The following is a 20,647-nucleotide window of genomic DNA, read 5'->3' on the forward strand; positions in this document are numbered from 1 at the left end:
AAGACTGAGTTTCACTTATCGAACTTGAGTCAGCTCGCGAGCCTAAACGAGCCTGTCATTTGTATAATTATTTAAAAAATATATTTTACTAACTAACTAACTATATATATATATATATATATATATAATTTTATGAAAAAATAAAAATAAATAACAAATAATATATATTATCTTATACATAAAAAGATAATAGAAAATAATATATAAATATAATATTAAATTATACAAAAAGTATAAATAGTAAACGAGCACAACTCACGCTTGAAAATATACTCACAAGCTAAGCTCGAGCTTTGAAAATTGAGCTTGAAACGAGCCGAGCTTAAACTCAAACTATTTTTAAACAAGTCAAGCTCGAGCGTAGTCAAACTCAGTCTTAGCTCGTTTACAACTATAGTGGCATGGGGTATCCCCACTACACCTGCTGTTAAAAAATAGTATTATTAATATACGTCAATGATATTAATCATGAAATGGATGGTGACAACAACAGTTTGTTGTTGTTGAATCGTTGCTTGCATTCAACGTCATGATCACTTCCTCTCTAAAACTAAAACCTCACATCGGATCTCAATTGCAGATCCAATTTCACTTTCACTTCATTATTATTATTATTGTTGGTTTTGAGCTTTTGAATCATGGATCCTTCAACGTCTCGTCCTGCTGTAGTAATCGACAATGGAACCGGGTGAGTTATGATCTAATTGCTTCTTCTTATTGTTATTGTATTTGTAATTGATCACCAAGTGTTTGATTAATTAGTGTTTATGTATATATGCACACCAACTGTATGATGAAATGCCCCAAAGAAGATATTGTTTGTATACACACTCTTAATACTCGTTATTATAATCGAACACCAACTGTTCGATGAAATGCCTCAACGAAGATATATAGTTGATCCCCAACTGTTTGATATAACATCTGAACGATGTTTGTTTAATTAGTATGTATGTTTGATATAGGTGCGTGCATATAATGTATATATGTGTGAACCCTCGAGTGGGCAAAAGTGAAATTGCACTAGTTTGACGTTATTTTACTAATCTCGTGAAAATAACGTTAAAAGTGGCGAAAGGTTAATCAGGCATCATGTGGTGGCGTTGATAGCCGAAAGACAAGGGTACATGCACCAATCAGCGGTGTCCCGATGGTTGAGTGTTATGTGCCTTATGTCCAAGGCTTGATGCAAAACTACTATTGAGCCGAGGGTCTCACCGGAAGCAGCATCTCTATTCCTAAAGGGTAGAGGTAAGGCTGTCTACATTTTACCCTCCTCAGACCCTACCATAGCTTTGCTATTGGTGGGATATGCTGATGCTGATGCTGATGCTGATGCTGATGATAATGATGATGATGTTTATGCACACCAACTGTTTGATATAATGCTTGTTATTGTAGTTGATCACCTACTGTTTTAAGAAAGTGTTGAATGATATTATATATGCACACCAACTGTTTGATGAAATGTCTCAAAGAAGATGTCATTTGTTTACACACTTTTTTTTGGATTATATGGCTAAGTTGATTAGTATAACCTATGATTATTGCTAGTTTTAGAAAATTCATGATCTAATGCTAGTTATTATAGTTTATCATCAATTGTTTGATGAAAGTCCTTAATGATATTTGGTTTATTATTGTTTGTGTATGTACATCACCTGCTTGATGAAATGGCTCAAAGAAGATACCGTTTAATTGCTAACTTTTTTTGGATTATATGACTAGAATCAATTAGTTACCTATGATTTTAGTACATTTCGTATCCCTTGTTTAACAAAATTCAGGATCTAACACACATTGTATAATTGATCATCAACCGTTGGATTAAAAAATCCTGAATGATATTCGAGTTATTCGTTTATAAATATTTACAAAGAAGATATTTATTTACTTGCTGTTTTTTTGGATGATCTGTTTGTTAATATGACTAAGGGGCTGTTTGGCAATCTTCTTCTGAAACATTAAGAAATCTGACTGAATAAGAGGCAACCTCAGCATGTTTCTGAAACTTAACTATTAAGAGGCTCCATGAACCATTAAGAGGTGCCTTTTTAGTAAACCAAACACGCTCTAGATCTGACCGATTCAGAGGTTGCCTCTTAATGGAATCATTAAAAGGCTACCAAACAACCCTTAAAATCAATTAGTGTACATTCCATATCACTTGTTTATCAAAATTCATGAGATACTCGTTATTATAATTGATCACCAACTGTTTGATGCAAATCCTAAATCATATCCATTTATTGATTTTCACAGTATCAATGTATATGCACACCACCTGTTTGATACAATTCCGCAATAAATATATTGTTTGTATACTTAACTTTTAATTGGATTATCTGATTGTTCATATGACTAAAGTTAATTAACATGACTTATGGTGCTACTGCAGGTATACTAAAATGGGTTTTGCGGGTAATGTGGAACCCTGCTTTATAACTCCAACTGTAGTTGCAGTCAATGAATCATTCATATCTCAGCCTGCCCGTGGCTCTAGTAAGGGAAGTAGCAGTTGGCTGGCACAACACAGTGCGGGTGTAATGGCTGATCTTGATTTCTTTATTGGAGAAGAAGCGGTATCCAAATCAAGAACTAGCAGTACTTACAGTCTAAGCTACCCAATCAAAAACGGGCAGGTGGAAAATTGGGATGCAATGGAACGGTTTTGGCAGCAGTGTATATTTAATTACCTGCGGTGTGATCCAGAGGATCATTACTTTTTATTGACTGAAAGTCCACTGACTCCACCGGAAAGTAGAGAGTACACTGGCGAGATTATATTTGAGACGTTTAATGTTCCAGGGCTTTATATTGCAGTGCAACCGGTGCTTGCTTTGGCTGCTGGGTACACAACGTCTAAGGTTTGTTTCTATGATCATTGTTGATATTGTTGACTTGCTATTATGGAAGTGCATTTATTTTTTATTCATTGATGCCAAATAGTATCTCCAGATTTTAGGATTATCTTTAGATGTATGTGATGAGGAGAACAATGAACATGCAATTAAGTTTAGAAAGATTTATATAACTAGAAGAACGTAGAAACAGACTTTACACTTTTCCCTTATATTAGCAACCAGCTTTATCTTAGGCGCAATGCTGATAGTTGAAACCAACTTATATGGTTGGTATCAAATCTATAGCTTGTCGAACGTTAGGCTAAATAGAATATGGGTTTACCACAAGGACCATTCTAGTGCACCTGCAGTACCAGATGGGGGCTGCTGTCATGACATCAACCCGCGCCACCTCAGAAATTTACAAGTAATTAGTTAAAATGAGGTTGGTTCCTAAAATCAGTAATAGAAAGACATTAATATTTTTTTTTATGTTTGTTTTGTATGACATCAAACAGCTTTCAGAAAGACCTAATTGATTGGATACTTGTATTGTATGACAATAACAAAACGTTAAAAAGCTTTTTTGTTCCTTCAGACTGATTCTCTTTTGTCATAACATTCACCGTAATGAAACATCAAATTTTTATTTAGTATCAAATCTGGTAATTATGCCGCCTTTGTTTATTTTCTACTATCTTTTTATTTTATCTCACTTAGTAAGGTGTAATATATCATTGAATCCAAGAACCTTTCACTAGTAGTTCATTGTAAATCATTTTGCTTTGGCTTGTAACATTAAAACTTGTTCAACCTAGAATGTGTTATTGTGTTTGGGAACTGCTTATCTGCTTATTGCATTTTTAAAGCTCTTATAAGCAATTTGGAGTGTTTGGACTGTATTTGCTTGTTTTAGGTTAAATAAGCACCTTTAACAAGCTCATCTTGTCTTTTCTTGTGATGGTAGAGCATATCTGTGAAACTAAAATGATTTGGTCGTGTACAAACTAAAATGTCATGGTATATTCATTTTCTAACTTTTACTTTCATATTATGAAACGATCCCGATTAAGGGTTGTCCATCAGTTTCGCTAAAACAGGACTACCCTTTTCTACTTTTGTTAACCGCCCTTGTTACTTTGTTAGTGTTAGTACCTGGATGTTCAATTGTTTTAGGCATCAGTGTTTTATTTATCAAATTTGGGTTTTTAACCTTGTAATCGGAGATTAGCCTATCTCGAATCAGGCTTATTATCTTAATTTTACGATCTCCGGTTCTCAGTTCTTATCACATTAACCTGTACTTTTGCGTAGTGTGAGATGACAGGTGTTGTAGTAGATGTTGGAGATGGGTCCACTCATGTTGTACCTGTTGCAGAAGGTTATGTTATTGGTAGCAGCATTAAGTCACTACCAATATCTGGAAAAGATGTTACTCTCTTTGTTCAACAACTCATGCGTGTATGTTGACTTTGACTTTTATTTGTATTTTATATTTGCAAATTTAATATTTTTTAGTTTAATCTTTCTCATGAAATTGCCAGGAAAGAGGGGAGCACATTCCTCCCGAAGATTCACTAGAAGTGGCTCGAAAGATTAAGGAGACTTATTGCTACACAAGTTCTGACATTGTTAAGGTAGTTATGATTTGCGTACTTAAGTGTATTCAAATTTTCAAAAGTATAGAAAGCTTTTAAATCACTTTTTTAGAAGTTTGAATTTTTTTTCTTATAATACATATCTAGCATTTCGATCGTTTATAGAAGTCAAAAAATGGATTAAAAGTTTTAACACCTCTAGTCAATACCTATCTCTTTTTGTTACACTGCTTCAATTTTCATGAATTTATATCCAGATTTTATATTTCTGTAATTGTACAGGAGTACAATAAGCATGATAAGGAACCATCCAAATACATTAAACAATGGCGAGGTATTAAACCAAAGACCGGGGCACCGTATTCTTGTGATGTTGGCTATGAACGGTTTCTTGGTCCCGAGGTTTGTTTCCTTTTATTGTGTAATTTTCACAGGCTAATGACACCAAAATGTAAACTACGTTTACCATTGCGTGTCAGTAACCTTTTATAGCAGGTAACATGGTGACATGGAACCAGTCTTTTAATGACATGGCGACGCGTCACGACACATTTTACTAGCTATAGAAGGCATGACATGATGGTGTGTTTGCCATTTTACGTGCTATAGTAGGTTACCTACAATGGTAAAATTGAAAATATCTTACATACAATTAGGGTAAGAAGTTTCGCTTAACTTAAATGATAAAAAGATGAAAGTAAGTTGTATTTTGGTGTATTATACCATTAAGAGCATTCCTAACCCATTCTCTAAAGTTGTCAAATCCATATAATTTATGGTAAATTTTGAGAAAACCATCAAAATCACATATCCAATCCATTCCTTATTATATGGATGAGTTATATGGCAACGAAAGTAAAACCCTAAATATAGGGACTCACTTTTGATCCATACCATATAATATATCAACTATCTTCCAATCACCATATACTATATAATAAGACAAAAGAGAAAAAAATAATAAAAAAATAGTTGATGGATATAAATAGAGAATAGAATGTGGAAGATTTTTGAAAAATGATAGATAAATTTATGGAATGATGTTTTTTAGTTAAATTATAGGGAAAATTATATGAAATGGGCTGGGAATGCTCTAATAGTTACTTTCCATGTTAATTACATCATTATGCCATATCCCTCATTTTTACATGGAAATATACATTTTCTCTTACATCCAATAAGAAATGATGAAAATATGTTACATTTAATGTTTACCACTCATTAAATGATATTATTGTATATCGATTGTGAATACTTAATAACTTGTTAAATTTTTGTTTTAGATTTTTTTTAATCCCGAGATATACAACGGTGACTTTACAACTCCTTTACCTGAAGTAATAGACAAGTGTATCCAGTCTGCACCAATTGATACAAGAAGGGCTCTATATAAGGTACAACTAACTAATTAATTAATACTTGTCAAGTAAGAAATTATAATTACAAAATCACATACAAAAGGATAAGCTAATCTTTTTGGACATTAAATTCAGAATATAGTGTTGTCTGGAGGATCAACCATGTTTAAAGATTTCCAAAGAAGGCTGCAAAGGGATACAAAGAAGATTGTTGATGCACGAGTTCTTGCGTCTAGCGTGAGGCATAATGGTGAACTTAAAGTAAGCATTCTTATCCATCAATTATTTACTATTCGTATTATTATTATTATTATCATCATCATCATCATCGTCATCGTCATCGTCATCGTCATCGTCATCGTCATCGTCATCGTCATAGTCATAGTTATTGTTATTGTTATCGTTAACGTTACTATTAATGATAATGTTGGTTCTAGGCACAGCCAGTTGAAGTCAATGTAGTCAGTCATCCTATCCAGAGATATGCAGCGTGGTTTGGAGGCTCGGTTCTTGCATCCACACCAGAATTTTTTACGGTATTTATTAAAATTACTCTCTGCATTTTAGCAAAGCACAACAGTTTATTTGCAACAAAAAAAACCAAAGTGCAGTTGCGTGTAACTAAATGTGGCAAAATGGACAGACAGACGGGCTGGGTAACAGCCTAACAGGATCAAATCAAGGGGTGTGCATGGGTTGGTTCTGGTCTCAACCAAACCAAAAACAAAAATTTGAAAACGTTTGGTTTCACTTCATCGATTTTCACATTGGGGTTTTTATTTGGTTTTGCCATTCGGCTTGCAAATGCTGGGCCAAAAACAAAATTGGCCCAATATAATGAAGTTGAGCATGAAAGTTTGGGCCTAAAATTTTTTTTCTTAACTAATGTTTAGTTGATTGCTATACATTTAGAGTTCTTAATTTTGGGGCTACATCATTTACTATTTTCTTATAAAGTATTAACATTCAAAAATAACGACTCTAATAATTCAAAAATTCCATAAAAGAAGTCAAACCCAACCCAAAACCGACGGTTGGTTTTGTGTTTTTTTCCGAAAATACGATTTTCTGGCTCGGTTTTGATTTTGAGTGTACCGAAAAAGCGAAACGACTTTTATAACAGAACCGTAAAAACTGGTTATTTTGATTGCGGGTCGGTTATTTTGGTTCATGGACGCCCTCAAACAGGTAATTCATAGTCACAGCCAAAACGGGCCATGCCAACCTGTTAATATTTCATCTTTTTCTTTTTTGAATTATCAGATAAATACTTACGGTATTCTTCATTTTATTGTCACTTTAGCAAGAACAATGGTTTGACAACTCAATAGTGGGTTGGGTTGGGTAATGGGCAAACGGGTAATTTATAATCGGGTTCGAAACGGGTCGGGCCCACACATACACTCTTTTTGTTTGTTTTCCGGTTATATTTAGACAGGGAATTACCAGTTAAAATCATTTTAGGACTAGACGAACCAGGCCACCTGTATACACTTTTTATCTTTTTATTCTTAAAATTTATTGAATAATTAACAATTTTATGAACAGGCTTGCCATACGAAAGCAGAGTATGAGGAATACGGCGCAAGCATATGCAGAACAAATCCTGTTTTCAAGGGAATGTATTGATCCGAGATTCGTTTTTTTTTTCTTTCTCTTCATGTTTTGTGTACATTCCGCAGATTAGGTGTGTACTAGATTAATGTTTCATTTATTGTAAGAAAAAAAATGAATTTAATTGTATTCTTTTTTTAAGAAGCAAATAGGTTTTGTTTTATAGGATGCCCAGTAACATGTTTGTTTCTTTAACCATATTTATAAGATGACATAAGTTGATCAGACAAAGGTGTCTTCAAGACATCAATGTTTTTTTGGTAATTTTCATATTTGTGTCCTTTTTTCTTGTTTTCTGTTGTTTTATGCATGCTTATCCTAGAGGTGCACAAACCGGGTATTTTTAGGAACCGAAAACGGGTAAAAACGGCTCTGGGTATAGTCGGGTATTTGATCGGGTTTTGACTGGGTAAAGGTGGAACTGGTTTCGGAGGGTCCAGGTGGGGTCCGGTTACATGTCTGGGGAGAAACCCAATACCAGGTCGTACCGGCGGGTCGGGTACGGGTAGGAATTGTTTCGGGTCGTGTTCGGAACTGAGCATGATCATGAGTTTGTCATGATCATGATCATGACAAGGCCTTTCGTGCATCACTTGCAATTTTGTTCACGACCGTGACAAGCAGTGACTGTGTCTAGTAACATTTATGCCATCTTTTAAAAATCATATAAATTACTTGTTACTTTGTTGTAGGTGGGTACCATTTGTGATTTTATAGGTATGATGTCTTGGGAAATTTGAACTCTAAGTTAACAAATTCTATTGATTAATGGAAGATTGAGATGTTTTGAATATGTGTTAACAAATTCTATTGATTAATGGAAATATTCAATGATTAACTATCCAAAACTGTTTTTTTTTTGTGAACTAATGATTAATTGGATATGTATTGATGATTCCGATGTGTTGGAATATGATTTCATGGATCGATTTCGTTAATATAAGATATTTGCGTACCTATTGTACTTTTGTATTCCATCCCTAAAGTGAGAAAATTATTATTCGGGAAAATTTCCAAAATAAGCGTTTATGAAAACCTTTTTCAGATTTTAGGTGTCATTTGTAAGAAATTCCCCAAATAGGTATTATAATTATAAACCAATCGTGACGAATAGTTTATGATTACACACGAGTAGTTTGTAGAACCAATTAAAACTTGTCACGTGCCTTAAACTAACCGTAACGAGCAGGTTCGCTAATCATTTACTCGTCACGACTAAATAAGTTTCATGCCTTGTAATCAACGCCCACGAGTAATTCACAAGTCATTTAGTCGCGACGACTAGTTTACCTGGTTTACATTCCCTACACGAGTAGTTTATTAGTAGTTAACTCGCCGTGACTGGTTTAACCTTACAATCTACTTGTCGCGACTAAAGAACTTATGAATTACTCGTGGACGTTGATTACGAGGCATAAAACTTATTTAGTCGTAACGAGTAAATACTTAGTAAATCTATTCGTTATGGTTAGTTTAAAGACACGTGTCAAGTTTTAATTGGTTATACAAACTACTCGTCACGACTAGATTATATTACCTATTTTAAGAATTTTTTGCAAATGACACCTAAAACCTGAAAAACGTTATCATAAACGCTTATTTTAAAAATTTTCCCTATTATTCTATTTTATGAAACACATTTTCAGTTATTATTATTATTATTATTATTATTAACAATAATAGGATGGTGACTCACCTATTAGATGCAACAATCATTAAACTTATCAAACTTAATAATGAAGTCCTCAACTTTATTTTTAAATGAGTTAATGGCCATTTTTGTCCTTATGGTTTGCTACTTTCGTTACTACAGTCCAAAATTTGTAATTTTGTCAATTTAGTTCTCATAGTTTTAAATATTAGCCAATTACGTCCTATCCGTCTAACGGCATCCAACTATGCCGTTAATTTAAGGGTATTTTTGTCTTTCTCCTTTTTATTTTGAGTTAATGGTCATTTTCGTCCCTGTGGTTTGATACTTTTGCCACTTCAGTCCAAAGTTTGAAATTTTGTCAATTTAATTCAGTTTTTTTTTTTGTCTATAACCCTAGAGAGCATTATCCAAGCCCAAAACATGTCTGCATTTACTCTGTCGACAACAGTAATCATACCCTCACCTCTCGTATTTAGTTTCTAGACGGTTCCTAAACTCTCTCCCATGGTGGAATTTAATGGTATAGTGGTCAACGCAATTCTGTGAAACCGAATTATACGGAAAAAACTAAAAATCGTTTCTTTGATGAATGCATAATAGTTAGGGTTTAGAGATTAACATATCATAACGAAAATCTGGGTCGTAATCAACTATTATACATTAATCAACGAAACGATTTTTAGTTTTTTCTGTGCAATTCGGTTTCAGGGAATTACCTTAACCACTTTACCATTGAATTCCACAATGGAGAAGATTTTAGAAAATGTCTAGAAACTAAATATAAAGGGGGGGGGGTATGATTACTGCTGTCAACAAAGTAAATCCATACCAGTATTTGAGGTTGCTCAATGGTTTTGGGCTTAAATTATGCTCTTCAGGGTTATAAACAAAAAAAATTAAAAATAAAAAAGCTGAATTAAACTGAACATTAAATTAACAAATTTTCAAACTTTGGACTGAATTGGCAAAAATATCAAACCATAGGGACTAAGATGACCATTAACTCAAAATTAAAAGGAGAAAGACAAAAATACCCTTAAACAAACGGCATAGCTGGATGCCGTTAGACGGATGGGATGTAATTGGCTAATATTTAAAACTATGACGACTAAATTGACAAATTTACAAATTTTAGACTGAAGTGGCGAAAGTAACAAACCATAGGGACGAAAATAACCATTAACTCTTTTTAAATTTATAGCATAAAATTCTTTTATCCATGACTAAATCCCTAGACTTCTCAAACTATAAAGAAACGGTGTTTTTGCATGATTTAAGTACATAAACTTTGTTAGAGAATTTTTTCGTTAAGTTTAAGAATTTGGTATACAAAACATAATTCCAGACGCTTGTATGCAAATTCAACAACTACCGTATATAATAACTACTTTACAGGCCACCCAATGATGTATTTGTTTTCATTTATACATAATCCACCCATATTATACAAAATGATATATACCCATAAGTTTTCGAAAAGACAAGATTTAATAGAAACAAAAATTTTATAATGATACAAGGGCAATTTTTGCCTTTACAAAACTTAAAAACAATTTTGTCTTTTCAAAATATTAATAAAATTTTCATCATTAGACATGTTTTTGGCCAGATTCAGCATAAACGAAACCGCTAACATACTTGGGTGTTCTATAAAGTTGTTTCAATATACGAGTGAAGCGATGGTCCTGCTAACATATTGAAAGATGGAATATTATCCGTCCACCTGTCACACTTCCCGAAGAAATTACAGACGTTGCTAATGTCGACTTCAACAAAGAAAACTCAACAGTTAAGAAGAAGATATTTTCTGCACTTTTTGCACTTTATTATGAAGGTTATACCAAAGATTTGTGCTTTTTTTTGGATTAAAATAATCTCACCTTTAATGTGTTGGCCAATAATAATCTTACCTGAGTTATTTCCCTTTGGCAGTCCCACATTTTTCATGTTTTTTGTTTTATGATCCCCCGTTAAAAATAATTAACGGAGTTAGTTTTTTGCTCATGTGGCTTGATGAGTTGGCGTTTAAAAATCTTACATGGCTTTTTTTGTCTTTCTGGGCAAATTAATTGGAATCCCTCACCCATTTAACCCCCAAATGATCGGAGCCCTAATTCCACATCCGGATATCACAACCACCCGTTCTTCGGAACCCGACCCAAATGAAGGGTTTTGTTTCAACCATTCTTTTCTTTTTTCATCCCAGTTTATAATCTGGCTGTTGATAGTGTACCCCACCGTTGTTTCTTGCCGGGTGGGCTAAAAATGGTGAAGTAAAAACCTCTGGTGACTTCATTGGGGTGGAGGTCCGGCAAGGATGGTCCTGTTAGACCCGTCATGCGGACATATTATGACCATCTACAAGTAAGTCTTTGTTAATTTGATTTTTCAAAATTTAAAGATTATATTTATTAATTAATTTTTTTAAACCTGTATGTAACACGGGATATAAGCTAGTTAACGTATAAAGACCATGCAAGTTTGTGTTGGTTCATTCTCCTAACCACCGCAAACCTCTCACCAACTCGTGACTCTCCTCAACAAACGCATCCGTAAACTCAAACGCATCAATCAATCTACGGAGATTATTGGATCAGATTACCTTAAAACACAACACCTGAGATGAAAGCACCTGCTGTTGTTGCTTCTGAAGCTGCTGGAGATTATTGGATCAGATTACCTTAAAACAACACCTGAGATGAAAGCACCTGCTGTTGTTGCTTCTGAAGCTGCTGGAAATTATGTTACTCCACATGAACAAACGGTAAAATCTTATTTTTATAACACACGGTTCTTGTATTTTTATATTTTGAAATTGTTCCTATTCTCTAGGAGTTGATGACGTGAGTGATCAGTTCAAGCGCTTATTATGGCAGTTTTTGGGCTTTTTTTTTTCTTTGTTCCATTTTATTTATGAATGTTGTTTGTTTCATAGGAACATTGCTGATGGCCTTAAACACTTGCATGCTCGAAGGGTTATTTACGGGGATCTGAACCCTTCCCACGTGTTGATAGAAAAATTCAATACCGATATTGCCAAACTTTCTATGGTGGGAAGTTGCAGGCGTCTTGCTGAGGATGAGACATCATTGAGATCTGATGCTACTGGTAACTAGAGATATTTTTAGCTCGATTGATTTTGTATTTTTAGATCCTGTTTTCACTTGGTTTGTTAAATGCCAGTTTCAGGAACTCCAGGATGGCGAACGCCTGAACAAATCCTTGATTTGCCCCAAACGCAGGCCATGGATGTGTTTAATTTAGGTTGTGTTTTCTTCTTTCTTTTGACTCAAGGAAAACATCCGTTTGGTGAAAGCAGCGAAAACAATGTGGCCGACAACAACATAGTCAATCTCTACCTGGTGGAACGCATTCCAGAAGCCAAGGATCTAATCTCTCGATTATTGGAATTTGAACCTCAACTCAGGTACAGCTTTTTCATATTTTTATATTTTTCTATAAGTTTGTTATATATTTACTAGCATTTTTTTATGATACATACATTTGTCAGGCCAAAGGCGTCAGAGGTACTGCGCCATCCTCTGTTTTGGGATTATGTTAAGCGAATGTCGTTCTTACGAGATGCGAGTGTGAGGGTGAATGGTAAAATGAACGGAGATCGTTCCATTGGTGAAGTAATAGAAAGAGGTGGCAAGGTCTTCCATGGAGCGGTTAATGTTTTATTCAATTCTGAAACAATCATCATTGAAAGGGAACAAGACGAGCCGTTCTGTTTTGTCAACGCTCAAAAGTTGCTCCACCTCGTTCAAATAAAAGTAGTAAACTTGCGCCGCATAGCTTTTAAGAAAAAGGTATGCTTTTAACGACACTCAAGTTATAGAAAATAGAAATTAACTAAAAAAGTGAACTGGTATTTTCTTCTCAAATATTTAAAACCACTAAATCATTACTGCATCACTTATTTACAATTCTTAAAAAAAAATGAAAAGAGTAGAGGTGGGTTGGGGCATTTGCGCGCATCTTAGCTGACTCGTTTTTAACACAGTTGCAGTATCTACCTATGCTGGAAGAGCTTGACCACTACTTGCGCGAAAGGTTTCCTAACCTATTGATGGGGGTATATGATGTCATGCTGTAATGCTGCAAGGAAGAAGGCTGGTTCGAGGAGTACTTGCCATACAAACGATTATATTAGACCCAGCTTTATGTTAATGGGCTCTTTTGTGTTGCGTTAAAATATATATACTTATTTAAAGGGACATAGAAGACCCAAGCTTATGTTAGTAAGTTTTTTTTTTTTTTGGTTAAATTAATATTCTAGTAGGAACTGGTTTTGGCAACTTACAATGCGATACTTGCTATCATTAGTTTATGATTCTTTTTGTGATTACTGTATAATATCTTTTGTGTTAATTGGAATCAAGTTATAGGGTAAGATTAACCCAACAAGAAACACATAGAATCATTTGATAACTTTACATGATCATGTATTAAAGCAAAATCAACATAGTTGGTTCTTGTTTCTTAGTATGCAAACTTTATGTTAATGTTTGGTGTTCAAACCGAGTAAGACCAAGTATTATCTTAGTGACACGGTTGAGATTGGGCAACACTTTCCGAACAACTTCCAATTTCTGAGTTTGTCATGATCATGATCATGACAAGGCCTTTCGTGCGTCACTTGCAATTTTGTTATTTATAGTTATACATGTATCAAAAAAGAATAATGCTGTTGGTTGATTAAGTAATTCCTACCTTCAATTCACGAATCAACTTGCCTTAGAGTAGTTTCCCACACTTTGATTGTACAAACTTTGAAGATAGTTAAAAAAAATCTTACAGTGAGCGGATCCCAGCATTGTAACTCACCAGACCTGCTTCCACTAACGAGATACTTACCGTCCGGTGACCATGCGATACAGAGTACCCAATTCTTGTGTCCTAAACAAATGATAAAAAATATAAAAATTAAAATGAGTTATAAATATTGCATCACAGTTTTAATACAGATATCAAAATCAAACAAAAATGACGTGTTTCAAAAACGGTTTTTAACATCAAGAAGCAAAGTGAATTTTATGCTAGTACTGTATACGAGCCAAGCTGCTCATGAGCAACTCGAAATCAGCTCACTAAAAGTATCGGAACCCACCCTCACCTATACAAATGATAATAAAAGTCAGAAATCGGACATTTATTAAAGACAGAATAGGAGTAACACCAAACTTACTTTTTGTCGGTCCTCTTGTAATAAGGCTCTAATTCAGGGAATGGCCACAGGCGGCTCATCTTCGCACCCTCATGGATAGGGCGCATGGGAGTCGATGTGGCAGTCAAAGTCATAAACCAAGGCAGTCCCTTGTGAGCAGCATCCGAAACCACTGGCATAGCTCCTCAGTCTTGCGATAAGTCATCGCGAAAGGGATAACATCCTCCCTGATCCAGAAAAATTTCGGTTTCCAGCCATGAAGGCTACGGATCCATTCCGTACCTATAACTTTCTTCCCGGTGGAAGCAAAGCTATACCATCCATCGCAAAAGGTCATCTTATAAAACACGACAAACATGCCGACAGATGGCTCGAAGTCGCGAGCTTGACAACAGAATTCGAAATGACGAATTCTCAGCATCCCGAAGGGATGGATTTGTGATAGGTGAATCCCGCAGGTTGTTAAGACCGACTGGACGAACCTAGTCACCGGGATCCGGAAGTTTCCCGTTGTGAAGTGGTCTACGTATGCAGCCATCTTCTTCGGAGGTGGACCGGTGGCAATGGAACCACTCGCCGGACGTTCTGATTCCGATTCCGACGGCAGACCATACACGTTAACGACGCCTTCATAATCCTTCTGCTTAAGGTTCATAACGACTTCGTGAATGGCAGGAGTACCCTTCTTATCTCCGGCCATCGGATTAATATGAAAGAAGAAGGAAAGAAATCTCAGAAAGTTCAAGACTTGAATGTTTGAGAGAAGAAAAATTCGAAAGTGATAAGAGTAAAATGGAAATCACAAGTGACCTATTTATACTCATCGCAATTAATGCTACTGATGGAGTGCCAGAGGAGAGAGAAACCGCGGACCGCCAGATGAGATGATTGACACGTCAGGCAGGATATTCAAGTAAGTGTGAACAGGCTGTCAAGAGCATCATACACGTCTTGTCAATTGTCCCTAAGAAGTTTCTCTCTCCGCCACGTCATCAAGATTATCCAACTTTCAACAAAAATTTTTAAATATCTTCCAAGGATATTCATAAAAAGATAAGAAAGTTTCTTCCCATTGATTAATCAAAAGTTAAGTAACAATACGTGGAAGAATAAATTACAAAAGCTTAAAAATCTAGTATATCCTATTCTATGGATTTAAAGCCGCTGTATCTTCCGGAGCCTTGGGGGAAGTATCCTCAGATGAGGCTTCCTCGGATTCATCTTCCAAGTAGCTCCGCAGTTGCTGCACGCCATTACTGGCGGAAGCAAATTCCGAAAGCATATTTTGTAGCGGAAAGACCAGGTCGTCATGTTCTTTGATCCGCATGGCACGCTCCTGCTTGACATCAAGGCCATGAAGCGGATGGTCTTTAAAAGTACGATTACTTTGTGCATAGGCCGTCCCTTCATTAAAACCTCTCACGCGACAAAGTTGATATGAAGCAATCATCAGATTGGCAAAGCTATCAGTTAGCTCCGCACTTCCCTTGATGTGACAGATGACCTGTCAAAATAAATACATAAATATTTAGTATCAAAGTGTGAGATGGGTAATGAACACAAAAATGAGGAAAACCCTTTAGCTAACTAATCTCATGAAACCAATTGAGCTACCACTTCACTGATAAATATAATTACAAGGTGAAAATATAAATATTTATGTTCTCCTGTGTCATAATAAGTATTAAAAATTCAACTAGTTGTGTACTTGCTGCGTTGCGGCTATGCATTAACCGCCATTCGGGCGGTAAAATTTGGGTGTTGCAGTAGCGATGCGGGTCAGTACTGGTTACTTTCGTTACGGTTTTGGAACGAAAACAAAAGGAGAAACTCATAAAACTTATGATACACAAAAAATAACATTTTTAAAAATGTTTATTCGCCGGTAAAACTTGGGCGTTGCGGTGGCGAGTCGACGCGACTTCAGTTGGTTTTGGTTACATTCATACGGTACCATAACTAAAACAATAAAAAAGACAACAAGAAAATAAAAAATATGTACATATTTGATGTTCGGGCTTGTGGCGGCGAGCCGACACGAAGTCGTACCGTTTCGGTTATGTTTATTATGGTAACATAACAAAACCTAATTCGTGTATTTATCTATATATATAGTATAATATTAATATTAAGGTCTCGCATCCATTACAATCACAATCGAATTGGAGTTGCAGCAGGTTAGATCATCGACACTATATATATATATATATATATATATATATATATATATATATATATATAATATATAATAGTCTTTAACGTACAAGAATACATGTACGCATGATATCGGAATCATCAATATATATCCAATTAATTATCGGTTCACTGTGTTGGAAATCAGGCCCAAGAACACAATATTTGATCTCAACCAAAATCGACTCTTTCTCTGTTATATTATAATTCTTGACTCTTACAAATTACATAAACCCTAACCATCTATTTATACTAAAGTACCAACTTGCAAAACAAGACAACTCATTCAAGGAAACTAAATAACTAGTTTATTCTTACCATACTAAATAAACGTACCAAAATAAACTTACTTAAATTCTTTCACTTAGCCCCTTCAACTTTCTTGATGAACCGTTTCAAGATTAACTTTCAATATTCCCCCTTAATCTTGAAACCTACAGATTCTCTTCCTTTCTTGCTTCTTGCTCATTCTTTCGTTCTTTCTTCCCTTCTTGCTTAGATTTCGTTATTTCTTGTTGAGATCTTTCTTTCTTTCTTATTTCTTTCTTTTGAAGAATTCTTGCTAAACTTTCTTGCTTTGAGGTTTCTTGTTTTGTTCTTTTCTTTCTTGCTAATGATCTTGCTTTAACTCGAAAACGAGTTTCTTTCTCTTGCTTAAATTCTTGTGAATTTAAAACCCGAACTGGGATCTTGCTCTTACTTCTAATCATAGGATCAGATTACTTGCTCCGAACTTGTTATGGCCAACTTGCTAACCAGTTCTCGGCCTACTTGCTAACCGGTTTTTCTTGCTCCTGACCCACTTGCTAATCAGGTTTTCTTGCTACAGACCTGACCTACTTGCTGATCTGACTGACCTACTTGCTGATCAGATTTTTCTTGCTACTTGCTGAAACAAGCTTGCTTTCTAAAACATGGATTCAAAACAAACCCGCTCCCTTCTTGCAACTGCTACTTTGTTAAAAGAAAATAACAAAAACAAAGAAAACTACTTTCTTCTCGGCTTGCTTCACTTTCCACACAAACCTTGTTTGATCGTAATTTTACCACCTTGTCACACTCTTCCTTGATATGCACACACTAATATCAACCACCAACAAAAACAATAGCACCCCACTATTACGTTTTTTCGGTCGTCAAACAGCTCCCCGCTCTTTCGTTTCTTCCGCAACACGCCCACTGGTTTTTCCGCCATGAAAATCAAACTCCTCGCTACAATTTTCAACCTTGGCGAGAAAGAGTGTCCGACACAATAAAACACAATCAAACAACCAAGTTGAACCTACCCAATAAACTTACCCAGTTTATGTCTTACCTGACTGAAGTTGCCTCTTTTTAGCCATGACTTTGTGTGATACACGAATCAACATCTTTATCAAATTATTGTTGCGACGTCAGCTTTTATTTAATATCATAACGTCATAAACCATATTCCAAAAAAAACATAGAAGCTGCCACATGGAATTTTCACCAACTTGGAACTCCTCCAAATTTAATTCCAACGATTTCAAAATTGAGACACCACTTGATCGACAATTAATTCGACCACCGATTTCACTCCAAACACCTCCTTTACAGCCGTCAATCACCACCTTCGGTTTAACCGGCGTTGCAACCCCGCTAGGGGCTGCTCCCCCTTATTGAAGAACGACTCTCAAAACCGCTAACCCCAAGCTTTGATACCAATTGTTGGAATTCAGGCCCAAGAACACAATATTTGATCTCAACCAAGATCGACTCTTTCTCTGTTATATTATAATTCTTGACTCTTACAAATTACATAAACCCTAACCATCTATTTATACTAAACTACCAACTTGCAAAACAAGACAACCCATTCTAGGAAACTAAATAACTAGTTTATTCTTACCATACTAAATAAACGTACCAAAATAAACTTACTTAAATTCTTTCACTTAGCCCCTTCAACTTTCTTGATGAACCGTTTCAAGATTAACTTTCAATACACTGATCGTGAATTGATCGTTTTTTAACTTTTTTTAGCGTTTTTGTTTTCTGGCTTTGAGCGTTTTATTTTTGCCTTGATCACTGTAATTTGATTATCGTACAATAGCTTAACCCTATATATATGTGTGTGTGTTTGAATTTTTAGGGTTTTAATGTTTTGTTTGTTTGTATATATGGTGCCAGCAAATTGATAATCTGTTGGTTGATTTAATACTGATGGAGAATTTCAACGGAGATGGGAAGGTTTTAATGTTTTGTTTGTTTGTATATATGGTGCTAGCAAATTGATAATCTGTTGGTTGATTTAATACTGATGGAGAATTTCAACGGAGATGGGAAGGTTTTGATAATCTGTTGGTGAAGAACGAATGGATCTATGCGGACTTGTTGGAGGAAAACGGATACCCTAAACCTTACTTGTTGGGCTTGATGAGGTGAGTGATCGGTTCATGGAAGTGTTTGTTGGGCCTTTTTCTTTTGTACCTGTATTTATGTATGAATGTTGTTTGTTTGTTTGTTTCGTAGGAACATTGTTGATGGCCTTCAACACTTGCATGATCAAAGGATTATTTACGGGGATCTGAACCCTTCCCACGTTTTGATATATAAAGCCCAAACCAATATTGTCCGGCTTTCTGTTGTGGGTACTTGCAGGTGCCTTGCTGAGGGTGAGACATCATTAAGATCTGATGATACTGGTAACTAACGTCAACTGTTACATCATATTCTTTTAGATATTTTTAGCTGATTTACAACACTTTTTGTTATGGGTTGTCAGTTTCAGGAACGCCAGGATGGCGAACGCCTGAACAAATTCTTAATTTGCCCTAAACGCCGGCCATGGATGTGTTTAATTTAGGCTGCGTTCTCTTCTTTCTTTTGACTCGAGGAAAACATCCGTTTGGTGAAAGCGAAAACAATGTGGCCGATGGCAACGTAGTCAATCTCTCCTTGGTGGAACACGTTCCAGAAGCCAAGGATCTCGTCTCTCGATTGGTATAATTTGAACCTCGACTCAGGTACAACTTTTTCATATTTTTCTGCAAGTAAGTTTATTATATATATTTACTAGCATTTTTTTTATGATACATACATTTGTCAGGCCAAAGGTGTCAGATGTACTGCGTCATCCTCTCTTTTGGAATTCCTTTATGTGAATGGCGTTTCTGCGAGATGCGAGTAAGAGGGCAAATGGTAAAAAGAAGGGAGCTCGTTACATTGTTGAAGCATTAGAAAGAGATGCTCCTAGGGTCTTTAGTGGGGCGTTTAACGAACCTGAATCTATTGCTGAAATGGAATACAACCAGCAGTTCTGCCGCATCAGTGTTGTTCGAGAGTTGCTCCACTCCATTCAATCAACAGTAGCAGCTTTGCGTTGCAGAGATCTTGAGGACAAGGTTTACTTTGAAACGGAAATACCCCCAACTATTCTTGTAAGCAATCTCGAGGACGAGATTTGTTTCAAGGTGGGAAGGATGTAACACCACGAAAATTTCGAGTTCAAAGTATCAACTTTCCAAAGCCTAGGGACTAAAATTGCCAAATTCCAAAGTTGAGGGTTGAAAATGAAAAATTGGTTTTCCTGACCCTTCGCGCTACGCGATGAGTCAGAAGAGAACCCCATCGCGTATCGCGATGGGGCTTCTGACAATTTGTGACACGCACACGGTGGCACCAGGTGCTGCCACGTGTCACCACGTGGCAACACTGCCGCCACGTGTCGCCACGTGTCACAACGCCTGCCACGTGTCGACGCGTGGCAGGTCTATATTGTTGCATCATCAGGCCTATATCGCGATACACGATAGGCCTGGCCAGGGACCTATCGCGTATCGCGATAGGGTCCAAAATTTCGTCTATAAATAACGGCTAAGGGATCTCATTCCAGGCATCCCAAATCAGTGTTCTAACATCTCTCTACTATCTCTCTAAAACTATAAACGATTTCCTCGATAAACGTGTCTCGTTATCTCGATAAACGTGCCACGAAACCCTCGAATGTGTATCAAAGTTTCCTTGAAGATCTACACCACTTCCCACCCTCATTCAACCAAAACGGTGGTGGTTCTCAAAGTTCGTATCCTCGAGTGTTGAAGAATTGGCAATTCTCGATTTGCGTGTCAAGTAGAAAGAAGCGGCGTCGAAGTGCTGCTTGAGTCCCTAGCATCCCCTACGCCATTGTGAGGTTAGGCGTAATGTTGAATTCAATATAATTGAATGTTATATTCAAAGGCTTAGGCCTTAAGTCG

General features: G+C 36.0%; 2 protein-coding genes and 1 long non-coding RNA gene across 4 annotated transcripts; all 3 read left to right on the forward strand.

Annotated features, from left to right (window-relative positions):
- Positions 1-444: 444 nt before the first annotated feature.
- LOC143611427 (actin-related protein 3-like) lies at positions 445-7,628 on the forward strand. The gene is made up of 9 exons (XM_077085627.1): positions 445-688; positions 2,399-2,867; positions 4,158-4,304; positions 4,388-4,480; positions 4,724-4,843; positions 5,725-5,835; positions 5,935-6,060; positions 6,237-6,335; positions 7,348-7,628. Exons 1-9 carry the CDS (start codon positions 639-641, stop codon positions 7,426-7,428), a joined length of 1,296 nt encoding a protein of 431 aa, XP_076941742.1. The 5' UTR covers positions 445-638; the 3' UTR covers positions 7,429-7,628.
- A 4,308-nt stretch (positions 7,629-11,936) lies between these two features.
- On the forward strand, positions 11,937-13,231 carry LOC143611431 (serine/threonine-protein kinase/endoribonuclease IRE1a-like). 2 transcript variants are annotated; one of them, XM_077085631.1, is made up of 4 exons: positions 11,937-12,175; positions 12,251-12,494; positions 12,579-12,879; positions 13,074-13,231. In XM_077085631.1, the coding sequence occupies exons 1-4, from the start codon at positions 12,115-12,117 to the stop codon at positions 13,164-13,166; spliced, it is 699 nt and encodes a 232-aa protein (XP_076941746.1). In that variant the 5' UTR covers positions 11,937-12,114; the 3' UTR covers positions 13,167-13,231. The 2 variants fall into 2 exon arrangements, with proteins under 2 accessions (XP_076941746.1, XP_076941747.1); XM_077085632.1 differs by having other exon boundaries at positions 12,257-12,494.
- A 5,516-nt stretch (positions 13,232-18,747) lies between these two features.
- On the forward strand, positions 18,748-19,664 carry LOC143611433 (uncharacterized). Its single transcript, XR_013149770.1, has 4 exons — positions 18,748-18,832; positions 18,924-19,096; positions 19,177-19,417; positions 19,501-19,664. It is a non-coding gene; the product is annotated as an uncharacterized LOC143611433 (long non-coding RNA).
- The last annotated feature ends 983 nt before the right edge of the window (positions 19,665-20,647 follow it).

The sequence above is a fragment of the Bidens hawaiensis genome, unplaced genomic scaffold, assembly GCF_021521415.1.
Source record: "Bidens hawaiensis isolate Kalapana, Puna unplaced genomic scaffold, B.hawaiensis_p1.1 tig00031115_1, whole genome shotgun sequence".
NCBI lineage: Eukaryota > Viridiplantae > Streptophyta > Magnoliopsida > Asterales > Asteraceae > Bidens > Bidens hawaiensis.

Excerpts from the sequence above, each read along its gene's own strand:
- LOC143611427 (XM_077085627.1), top strand. The coding sequence starts at position 639 with ATGGATCCTTCAACGTCTCGTCCTGCTGTAGTAATCGACAATGGAACC. Across the intron at positions 4,305-4,387 it reads TTGTTCAACAACTCATGCGT|GAAAGAGGGGAGCACATTCC; the intron begins GTATGTTGACTT and ends TGAAATTGCCAG. Across the intron at positions 6,336-7,347 it reads CCACACCAGAATTTTTTACG|GCTTGCCATACGAAAGCAGA; the intron begins GTATTTATTAAA and ends TTTTATGAACAG.
- LOC143611431 (XM_077085631.1), top strand. The coding sequence starts at position 12,115 with ATGGTGGGAAGTTGCAGGCGTCTTGCTGAGGATGAGACATCATTGAGA. Across the intron at positions 12,495-12,578 it reads GAATTTGAACCTCAACTCAG|GCCAAAGGCGTCAGAGGTAC; the intron begins GTACAGCTTTTT and ends TACATTTGTCAG. Across the intron at positions 12,880-13,073 it reads GCATAGCTTTTAAGAAAAAG|TTGCAGTATCTACCTATGCT; the intron begins GTATGCTTTTAA and ends TTTTTAACACAG.